Source organism: Mauremys mutica, chromosome 1, assembly GCF_020497125.1.
Source record: "Mauremys mutica isolate MM-2020 ecotype Southern chromosome 1, ASM2049712v1, whole genome shotgun sequence".
Taxonomy (NCBI): domain Eukaryota; kingdom Metazoa; phylum Chordata; order Testudines; family Geoemydidae; genus Mauremys; species Mauremys mutica.
In genome coordinates, this window is record NC_059072.1 from 30,596,062 (window position 1) to 30,607,822 (window position 11,761).

The 11,761-nt window shown below is 41.6% G+C and overlaps 1 protein-coding gene across 3 annotated transcripts in view; it reads right to left on the reverse strand.

The window, feature by feature from the left end:
* Positions 1 to 11,461, reverse strand: part of C1H12orf40 (chromosome 1 C12orf40 homolog) — a 28,534-nt gene extending 17,073 nt beyond the window's left edge. Inside the window, exons 1-4 of one of the 3 annotated variants that reach the window (XM_045002166.1) lie at positions 11,223 to 11,461; positions 5,101 to 5,140; positions 2,781 to 2,919; positions 1,794 to 1,926 (exon numbers count right to left, since the gene is read on the reverse strand). In XM_045002166.1, coding sequence (XP_044858101.1) covers positions 1,794 to 1,926; positions 2,781 to 2,919; positions 5,101 to 5,140; positions 11,223 to 11,245 — 335 coding nt within the window. In that variant the 5' untranslated portion in view covers positions 11,246 to 11,461. Of the gene's footprint in view, positions 1 to 1,793; positions 1,927 to 2,780; positions 2,920 to 5,100; positions 5,141 to 10,483; positions 10,569 to 10,692; positions 10,811 to 11,222 lie in introns of those variants that run through there. The other 2 variants (XM_045002167.1, XM_045002168.1) reach the window with 2 other exon arrangements.
* Between the last annotated feature and the right edge of the window lie 300 nt (positions 11,462 to 11,761).

The following is an 11,761-nucleotide window of genomic DNA, read 5'->3' on the forward strand; positions in this document are numbered from 1 at the left end:
AGAAATAGTCATTAGTCACTTCTGAAAATCTAGGGCCTCATCTACAACTTTTTGTTTGTTCAAAATACATTTCCAAACTCCTTTATATTGGTAAGGACGTTTATGTCCCATCTAACTGCAACTTAAAGCACTGGTGTGAAACTATTTCAACCCTAAAATATTGTATTTGTTTTCCTACTCATAATTTACATTTCCTCAGAAGATCTTTTCAAGACAGGACTATCTGGGTAACAGGACAGCTACAAGCACAGGCAACACAGATACCTCCTCACGAGAGCAGATTCCCTGCTTCAAATCTAGAACAGTCCTAGGCTCCCAATCACCCCTAGTCCTCCAACTGCCTTCTTCCCATGGTATCAGTCATGAGCGGTGGGGAGATGACAACATCGTTATCTCTATATTTCTATCTTATCTAATATAGCCAGTGCTGGTGAGCACCTGGCTCAATGTCTGGAAGAGACTGAGGGATGGAAGAGACTTAGCTGGCTAGAACTTAATCTGGATAAGGCTGAGGTGGTGCTGGAAGGCTGGGAAAAGCAACAAGAAAATATAGTGAGAATTTTATCTGTCCCTCTGTGGAGGGTGCATAAATAAAATAAAATTAAAAAAAATGCATGTCTGTCAGTTCATAAATTCTGAGATTTTAAAGCCAGAGGGACCATTAGATCATCTAGTCTGACATGCTGTATAACACTTCTCTGCACCCTCTCTAGTTTTTCAAAATCCCCTTTAAAATGTGGACACCAGAACTGAATGTTGTATTCCAGTATCAGTCTCACCTCCCTACTCCTATTTACTACTCTTCTGTTTATACATCCAGTGATTGCATTAGTGCTTTTTGCCACAACATCACACTGGGAGCTTATGTTCAGCTGTTTGTCTCTATGACTTCTACATCCTTTTCAGAGTCACGGTTTCCAGGAGACAGTCCCCTATTATGTAAGTATGGCCTGTATTTATTTGAAGTGTTGCCGGATTTCCATCTGCTGTTAAACAATCACATAGCAACAGTATTTTCCATCTTGCTTCAGCTAAGAGATTGCAATAATTTCTTCTGGATGCAGACCTTGCTACTGTGATCCCTGCCTTTGTTAACTCAACATTAGACTACTGCAGTGTGCTCCATATCGGGACGTATCTTAAATGAAACCAGAAGCTGCTGCAGAATCCAGCAGTCCACTTTTTAAGGAATGTATCTTGCTGAGAGCACATGATACAAGTGTCCTAGGATCTGCAAAGGCTGTCTGTAGATTGCAGGTAGAATTTCAGGTGTTTGTTTTGACTGAAATGGCTTGGCACCTACTAACTACTTGAGAGACTGCTTCTTTCCCAGAGTTATAGTGCCACACCACCAATCGGCAGAGGTGTTTGATCTCAGTTTGAAAAAAGAGAGGGGTCTGTTGGTAGCATGTTCTCTGTGAGGGGTCCTCAGCCAGGGGACCCAGTCCCTTCACTTTGGTCTGAAATAGCACAATTTTGTTGACCAGGAGGTCCTGCAGCATGTCCTGCAGCAGGCTTTGGAGGAGGGATGAGCATGATAAGGACTGTTAGTTTGGATTGAGCATCTATGAGGCTGGCTATTTTTATTTTTTATTTTTTTTGGTTGGGGTTGTGGAAGTTGTTGGTTTTACTCTTGTTCTGATTGTATTTTTCAATTTTGCGATGGTGCCTGGATTGGCACTTTTAGAATATATCTTTTATAAATCAAAAGGAAGACAGAAATGGCATCATAAAGCTCTTATCCTTGTTGAACTTCATTAATGTTTGACTAATGTCCATAATTATTCAAGTACCTGTTCTGGATGTCATCTAGGCCTATTTTAGATGATGTACGTTGTGGTGACATGGGAAGTTCAATATTCTGTCTCCTTGTAGGAGTTTTTAGCCCCTTGTTCAGATCCACATGGACTGGTTTTCTCACTCTATCTGTAATGAAAGTGTTCAGAGTGTTAGTATCTGTGTCACAGAGAGATTTGAGATTTCCGAATTTTAATAAGAACGCAGAACCCACTCTTCACTCTACATAAACAATATGAAATACATATGTTTTGTTTATTTGCCATTATCACTATCTGAACTGCTTATTAACAACTCTATTTTACAGTCCATTATAATATACACTTTTTTTATCCATCAGATTTTGGGCATGCAAGGCTCTATTACACTTCTCATTTAGTTTCTGAAGGCTAAGGTGTTCCCACAGCTCATGAAAAAACTTGAAAGGCAAGGCCTCTACAGTTTGATTCATACAAAAATGCAATACAGGACAACAGTTAAGGTTCAGGAGGTGTGGAGATGTTATTGAGGAGATCAGGGTGGGACAACTGTGAAAAAAGTGGATTTTGAGGAGGGATTTGAAGGAAGCACTTGATGTGGGAGTAGTGATAGGGCATTCCAGAGTGATAGGATGTTCCATGAAAGAAGTTATGAAAGTGGAAGTAGTATATGAATGGAGTGTTTAAGCAAGAAGGTCACAAGGAACCAAAAAAAAAAAGGTGTATGATGAAACAAGTGCAGCTACTTAGCCAGGTGCAGAGCTGTGCAGAGCCTTGAAAGTGAAATTATGCCGCTAGCCAAGATTATTGGGTTCCTCTTTTGTCCTCTGACTTTTTTGTGCGGTGGTTGTTTCACTTTCAGTTAGATTTCGATTAAAGATAAATTGAATTGTTGACACAAGTTACAGTCTTACAAGGGAGTACAGAAGAGTTGAGGCAGTAGCAGTTATAGGTTACAGTAAATGGGTCTTCCAATTGTAAAATCTATTACTATATTATACTCACCAGCAGTGTCTTTCTTGGTGGATATCTGATTAACAACATACAGGTTGAGGAGATCTAAACTGACCGTTGAACTTTTAGGGGGTGATGATACTCCTAGGAGCTTCATCTTTGATCTAAGCTTTTTCTTTTCAAAGAATTCCTATAATTTTCAAAAGACAGAACAATAAACTGCTTGATATATACTACAGAGCACCGCAGAAGTATTTGTGGTGCATATTCATGATTTAGCTGCACAATTGCCTTTAATATCAACAAAATCACATGGCTGAATTGCTTTACACACAAATCTAGCATTTACATTCACTTTCATCTCTTTTAAAAAGACTATTTCTTGTACAAATATTATCTGAATTTCTTTTTTTAAAGCTAAATGAATGATGGTGCTTCTGATGGAAAAATTCAGTCTCTGAAATTTCACTGTTTCAACCTTCACCTACCTATTAACAATTTTAAAAAATTTCATACAAAGTTTTAAAGCATCAGACTCCCTTGAAGAAAAACAACTTCTATTTTTCAATAATTTGAAGAGCTGAGAATGTGTATGCACATTATAAACCAGCAAGAAAATCAACAAGGATTATATACACATGGCCATCCACAAAGATGCAAAGAGCTTATCATTCTCTTAGACGGCCTTCCTTGGCAAAGAATATACAGTCCTATGAAATAAAGAAAAAAGAAACTCCCATAGCTGCCCTCATATGGCAATAGTCTAAAGCAGATCTGGTTAACACTTCTAAAGTCTATGGATTATGTAAACTAGTCCGTTTAACATTTGAATTCTGTTCATAGAAATGCAGGGAACAAGCTTTGTGCAGGAGAACAGATTATTAATAATCATCCTGAGATCATCAGTATCAAATGCAGCAAATAATACTGAATGACTACATGAGAACAGTGGTAACTTGTTCATTTTAGCTACCACAAGGACATCAAAGACTCCAGGCTGTGCCAAGTTACAAAATGCTGCAATGGTTTTCATGGGAATATAAGTTTGGACTGGACCAGTAATCGCCCCCATGTGATATTTGACAGATTTCAGATATAACTTTTTGGTAAATATTTCCCAGGATAAGCAATTGTATAATAATATTTCAAGTTATTATGATATTTGTCTTTGAAAAATACACATATGCTTCAGGTAAAGCTATTTCCAATTAGGAAGACAAGAGGCCAAATTCAACCCTGACATAAGTGAACACAATTCCTACTATCTGCCTCTTCTAATCCTTTTATTTCCCTTAGTGTTCTTAACGCTGCCTCATAATCGTCCTTATCTCCCACTTTTATCCCCTCCCTCATACTCTTCTTCAATCTATTTCCCTGTCACAATACAAGAATTTTCTGAATGCCTCTACCCTCAAAATCCCACACTTGTCCCTTATCAGCACATATCCAGATACAGTCCCATACGCCACCTTCTCATTACCTCCACACTTATTAAATGCACTGTTTACTGTTATTGCATCAAATTCCTCTCCAACAGCTCCTGGACCCCCTCCAGCCAGCTTCTACCATCTCTACAATGCTGGAGCACACTACATACTTGTAATGTTATTGATTGGGAGAGTGTTTGAAGAGAACAAGGGGACTCCGGAGGGTCATCCCACTGCTGAGAGTTTGCTTCTGGGACTGGCTACATCCTACAAACCTGCTTTTCCTCCTCCTCTATGGCTTGGTGAAAGGCGCTGCTTGGAATCTAGTCTCCATAATCTATTCTGTGTCAAGGCCCCTTGCCTGGGCTACCTAACCTTGCCTCACTGCTCCTAGCTCCTGCCAAAGGAGAATGTCTGTTGTTATAATTGCACCCACCTGCCCTCCCTCTCTCCTTTCTTGCCTATGGTTTGACATTTCCTTTGCTTATATCAGGGCAGAATTTGATCCACTCAGTGCACTTTGGCAGCCAGAAAAAAGTACTTGAACATTCTTAGGTTTAGCCCCAGGAAGAGTACATCTATATGTAATTAGCTATTTGTTGAAATGACCAAGTATTTGAGGACTGTGAATCTGCAAGCTATTCCTGCAGTCATAGCTATATAACGGGCATATGTTTGTAATGGGTAAGAAATGACTAAACTTTGCATGACTCTTATGCATAGAAATACACACACAAATAATAATTAAAAATCAGGAATTCAGCTTAAAGCTCTCCTAGACAATATATTTTTTCCCTGAAAAGTTACTCTGAAAGTACGCACACTAGTCCAATCCCACAGCACTGTACCTCCCTTCAACTGCTTTGAAAAATTATCTGCATGTGAAATCAATGTTAAACATTTTTAGTCATGTAAAATAATTACAAATAGCTATAACAATTTACCTTTTGCTTTCTCCTTTCCTGTTTAAGTATGATTCTGCTCCTGAAAGGTGGCAAATAGCTAATTAGTTCTTTAAAAAGGGATTATTATTTATTTGCAGAGTGTAGTTTGAAGTTGAGACATGAGGAGGCAGGACTGTAATTCTTTGTAATACTACTGAGAACTAAATGTATAAACCCTCGCCTCTGAGGATGAGACAGTGGGCCAGTCCTCTGCTGGTGAGTCAGCATAGCTCTAGTCAGTTTGAGCCATGTCTGTTTATACCAGCTGGGGATCTGGCCCATTGTCCCTAAATTAGGGGTAGTGATCACAATGGGTAGTGATCAATGGCTCCATGTCTAGTTAGCAGCCGGTATCATGTGGAGTGCCCCAAGGGTCAGTCCTGGGGATGGTTTTGTTCAATATCTTCATTAATGATCTGGAGGATGGCGTGGACTGCACCCGCAGCAAGTTTGCAGATGACACTAAACTTGGAGGAGCAGTAGATACGCTAGAGGGTAGGGATAGGATACAGAGGGACCTACACAAATTAGAGGATTGGGCCAAAAGAAATCTGATGGGGTTCAACAAGGACAAGTGCAGAGTCCTGCACTTAGGATGGAAGAATCCCATGCACTGCTACAGACTAGGGACCGAATGGCTAGGTAGCAGTTCTGCAGAAAAGGACATAGCGGTTACAGTGGATGGGAAACTGGATATGAGTTGACAGTGTTGTTACCAAGAAGGCTAACAGCATTTTGGGATGTATAAGTAGGGGCAGTGCCAACAGATTGAGGGACATGATCATTCCCCTCTATTCGACATTGGTGAGGCCTCATCTGGAGTACTATGACCAGTTTTGGGCCTCACACTACAAGAAGGATGTGGAAAAATTCTAAAGAGTCCAGCAGAGGGCAACAAAAATGATTAGGGGGCTGGAGCACATGACTTATGAGGAGAGGCTGAGGGAACTGGGGTTGTTTAGTCTGCAGGAGAGAAGAATGAGGGGGGATTTGATAGCTGCTTTCAACTACCTGAAAGGGGTTTCTAAAGAGGATGGATCTAGACTGTTCTCAGTGGTGGCAGATGACAGAACAAGGAGTAATGGTCTCAAGTTGCAGTGAGGGAGGTTTAGGTTGGATATTAGGAAAAACTTTTTCACTAGGAGGGTGGTGAAGCACTGGAATAGGTTACCTAGGGAGGTAGTGGAATCTCCTTCCTTAGAGGTTTTTATAGCCAGGCTTGACAAATCCCTGGCTGGGATGATTTAGTTGGGGATTGGTCCTGCTTTGAGCAGGGGGTTGGACTAGATGACCTCCTGAGGTCCCTTCCAACCCTGATATTCTATGATTTTATGATACTAAATACATTGTGCACCTAAAAGTCCAAACCTCTAAGTGACTAACCAGCAATGTAATTATCTATTTTTAAATCCTTAGAATAATACAAGAAATTTTTGACAATATATTTATTCCTGCATTTTTTCAACAGCCCTATTTCTGCCTTTTCTGCCATAGCTCAACAGTAGTACAGATGTTATAGCTCAAGTTCCTCATCATTCTAGGCTTCCAAGATTATAACCCACATTTTGAATTGAAACCATAAGTAAAGCTGTTAGCCATTACAAATGTTATGGGATCATAGCATCCTGCATCACTCAGATGGCAGGTGATTATATTCAGTGCTATCTGGAGCTTCTAGGTGAATTTCAAGGTTAGCCTTATGCAGAGCATATACATTTATTTACAATTTACTTGGAAGTTTTAAAAGTGTTGTGGTTTTTTTTTGACCTTTTAAGTCCTCTAATGGTTCGGCTCTATCCACTTGTGATACTGTGATTGGATGTCCACCCTCACACAAGGCAGAGCAGGTTAAATCAGGTCGATCGACCTGATAAGATGCACCTGAGGGAGAGCCAGGGCTTGAAAGCCTGATTGATGATTGAGCCCAGCTGGGCAGGGGTAGAAAGAGTTGGTATAAAGCCAGCAAGCTGCATCCAGAAGGTGGCTGTAGATGAAGTAGCCTGTAGTTACTTTCTGGGAGATGTGTGGGGGGGGTTACAGAGCTAAGTAGGCACTCCCTTGGAGGAGAGAATTTGGGTTAGTAAACCCAAAGAGGATGGGAGGACAGTAGTAGGGGAACCTGGGCTCACCCATCAGCTGCAGGGAAAGGGGTATAGGACTTGGTCTTGGGTGAGGAGTGGATGAAGACAGCTGATCCAGTGGAACTTTGATAGCCTGGAAGGACTGTACAGTTACCTGTCTGGAGGGCTAAGTCACAAAGAAAAAATATGTAAAGTCCCAAAGACCAAGTTGGGGCCTAGTGAAAATGAGAAGACAGATGGGGGTGTCAGCCCTGGATCGAGCTAATCTCGAGAGTAGTCGGGAGGAGATGCTGCCCTAGCAGTGAGTGGTCCTGTGATAGGGACCTTCCGTCTCTTGTTTTTAACATGGCTGTTGACACCACCTGAGATACTGGAGCAACCAATCCCTTCATGATATAAATGGAGGCAGGTGCTGCTAGAGGAGCATCCTGGTGAGGAGCTGACTTTCCTCTCTGGTTCACCATAGTCTTAATTTCAGGATACAGTACAAAACCAACCCATTTTCTCAACATTGCTGTGAGGAAAATTGGTATTTTGTCTGGAGGGCTAAGTGGTAATTATGGGACAGGAATCCAGGAGAGGGATGATTTTGGGATGATCAGCTGATGATTGAGGGGCCTCAGTATGTGGGAAATCCTTATGGGAATAGGAATATGAAGTATGAAGGTCTCTTTTCTGCAATTACCAGGTGAGGATTGGATGTCTCCATGGAACTGTACATTTTAACTTTTTGTGTAGTATACAGAGTGTTAAGCACTTTATAAATATATCATATGTAGTTGCAGTAGGTGGGGCCCCCAGTCAAAGGCAATTTTTCTGCTGCCTAAGGTGCAAGTCCCAGAATTACCACTGGAATCCTGACATGCAATTAACAGCAGTATTGGGTACCGTAATAATACACAAGGGATATACATTTTTCAAAATGAATGTTATCCTCCTAGATATTCTATGAGATATATATATACATACACAGGATAGTGCTCCCAAGCATTTAGGCCAGTGTTTATGTCAAGCTGAAATTTCCCCCACATATGTAGTGCTAAACAACTTGAATCTTACAAAAAGGCTTCCTTATGCATTTGGAATTACTTTAGTTTGATTCTCCATATATGGTTAGGATGATTACAGAATTGTTTAGCAAGGCTAACCTCAAAAGCCTGGTGAAATCCTTTGAATTCTAAATTTCTAATAGATGGTGGAGTGCTTTTTATAAAAAAAAAAGTTTTTTTTTCAAAATCATTTGGTATAAAAAGGTTAGTAAACCTGCTGGTGGTGACTTTACTGTTTCTGTACAGCTCAGTAGTCTCCGCCTCCCCAGAACTTGATATAAAAATAGCTAGGATAATAGAAAATACACATTATCAACTTTCAAATTTCACTGTTGAAAGAGAATGGACAATCTTGTCACTAAAACCATTACTGGGAGCAAAAGGCACTGAAGGTTTCCTCTCTAATTAAACTTTGGTCTACTGAATTGTGGGCATTTTATTTTCAAAGTTCTCTAATCAGATGATGAGCTTGTCTCCTTTTAATTTCTCATAATTGAGACACGTACATTTGGCTTATGACGGTGAAGATATTGAATTTGATTAGAAATGTAGCAGATATGAATAAAAGGTTGTAGTTAATTCAGACTACAAAGGTTGCAGAATACAAAGTTTGAAACTGTTTCCAAATTGCAAGAAAATGAGAGAACAACAAAATGTGTTGATAATTGATTAACATGATTCTATTACAGCTAAGAATTAAAAAATATAAAACATCAAAGTTAAAATGACTTGGAAACTAAAATCAGAAATGTAAAGTTACAAAAGACCTCTAAATTTCATTTAAATTTTAAAAGAAGTCAGAAGATTTACAACGTGTCTTGGACCATCAAATCTCTGAGTGAGCCAATTAGGCCTTGTTCACACTGACAATTTTAGGGAAACGGCATACCATTGCTCTAGTACCACTGCAACTCCCCCAGAGCTCCCAATGAAAGGCGCTCTAATGTATAGTGGCTGCCAGCATCATGTCCTTTGTATTTGCTAAAACAATGGTAGGAGACTTCCCTCAAACTCACTCAGTTTTTATTCTTCATCTTTCCAAAATACCATATGATTAATCATGTTCATTATAGTAGTTCTTAGAGAATGGGGTCCCTATGTGCTAGGCACTGTACAGATAGAGTACAAGACTCCTACCCCATGTCTGTCTTGTATATTTAAATTACAGCCTCTTTGGGGCAAAACACACAAGCAGAGTGAACAATGTGATGGCAAAATGTTCCACTTTTTCTGTGTATGTGGGGCGGGGGTACTTAAGTGCTATGATAATACTAATTAATAATAAGAGGGGATAAGCAAAATGGGAAGGGCAGGGGCGAAGATGGCCAAGTGTGCAGTGAAGCTCAAGTGAAGAGTGAGGGGGAGGGTTGCGGGTAAACAGCCAATGAACACTCAGCAAAGAAGAGCCAGTCAAATCTGTATATGACTTAAAACTTATGGCATATATTAGGGGTAAAAGAATCAGATGTCTATAATTAAACTAAACTTATTCTAGTGACCAAAGCCCCCATCGGGGCTTGAACTGGGCAGACCCCTCTGCCTGTCCACAGAATCCCTTTGCCAGGTTCAGACCTGAAGAAATTTTTTTTTAAAACCATTTAACTGTGTTTTTTATTCAAACAAGAAAAATCTTCTTAAGTGCGAAATCTTTGTCTCCTTCTGATAAGGAAACTGAGAGTAATAAATAAGGCTAGGGTTTTTAAAGGTGCCTAAGGGAGTTTAGGCTTTCTTGAAAATTCTACCCTAAAGCTATAATGGTGTGGTAAATAATCTTCTCAAGCATAATGGGAATGTGAAGGAAGGAAAGAAAGTCCATTCAAAGATGCTTTACCCTTCTCTTCTTTCTGAGGAGGACCTAAGCTAAGAGATACAATGGGAGAATTTACTAATATTGATTTTGATAGTCTTTGTAGCAGTCTGAATTAGTAGATCAGTGTTCAGAGAAAGCACAGTAATGCTGAAATTCCTATCACAACTGAAGATAGCTTGACAAAATACTGAAGAGATCAATCATGCACAGGTGGAAGAAAGGACTAGAAGACCTAATAAATATTTTGCACCCCTAATTCCTGTTCTATACAATCCAAAATTATTTTCTGTGAATTAGTAATGCATGCAATACAAAAGTTAAACATGTCATACTACTAAAAACTTTAGACAAGTAATAATAGACTGAAACTAACTTAACATTTAGTATAGAAGCCTCCTGTACTGATAGTATCATGATGCTGCTGAACAAATGTTAAAAAATACCTGTTCCAGTTAACAACATACACATTTCATTCATGCAGGTGTAGTAAATCCAGGTCAGATGACACTGCAGTAACAACACTTTCTGTTATGGCCCCTTCACCCAGCCCCACTCTGTCCAGTCCTGTTTCACATAGGGCCCCACACTGCCCAAACAAAAAGTAAGGACGGAAGTATGTGCAGAGAAGCCATTTCTGAACGTCCCACCTTACCCAGTCCTGGGAAGAGACTCCTGTGCACAGCACAAATGAGGGAAGGCCAAGGAAGGGAGGCCCCTTCACACAGTCTGACTGTGTCAACTCGAAAGTGAAGAGGCCCATAGTGTACAGCACCATGCTACCCAGTCTGGGCAGGGGGAATGCTTAGGCCACATTGCGCACAGCCCAACACCGCCCCATCTGGGATGGGGAAGTGTGTAGGCCCCAGCGCATACAGTCCCACGCTGCCCAGTGTGTGGGGGAAGCATGTAGGCCCCATTGTGCACAGCCCCATGCTGCTGGTCTGGTCTGAGGAAGTGTGTAGGCCCCATTGCACATAGTCCTACGCTGCTCAGTGTGTGTGTGGGAAGTATGTAGGCCGCATCGCGCACAGCTCCAGCCTGCACGCTCTGGGGTGGGGGAAACGTATAGGCCGCATCGCGCACAGCTCCAGCCTGCACGCTCTGGGGTGGGGGACAAAGCCTCACACTCTCTCGGGGCCTGGTTGTGCCTTAACAACGAGGCCCTGGACGAGCATCACTTACCGGGAGCCACCAACCCAGTTCATTGTCCGAGATAATGAGTGCAGGGGGCTTGGAGGGCCGCTGAGGGTGATGGGGCGTGACTCTCGCAAATGACCACCCACACCAAGGCAGCCTGCCTGCGGACCGGCTGCAGCTGGGACTGAGCAGAGGTTCTTCTGTAATAATGGCTCACAACCAGTGGGACTCCTGGCACTGAGCAGGGAGCTTGTCTCTCCTGTTCCTCTCCCTGTGCTCTCCTTGCTGGCAGAGTGGCAGCCAGCCAGCTTGGACTGCTCAGAGAGAAGCAGGAGAAAGGAAGTGGTAGCTGCCGGGTGCACCAGCAGGAAAGGAATGTGACAGGCTTAGGAGACAGAGAATGAAGGAGGCCCCTTCTCACAGACTCTGAACAGGGGAAGGCTATTGTGATGGGGCAGAATGAGTGGGGATGGGGGTCCTGTCCCTTGCCCTGGCAACAAGCTACCAGCTTTCCTTCCACACAAGCTGCCCCTGGTCCCCAAAGGCTTCTCCAAGTTGCCCCTGGCTGAACCAACTTTTAATGG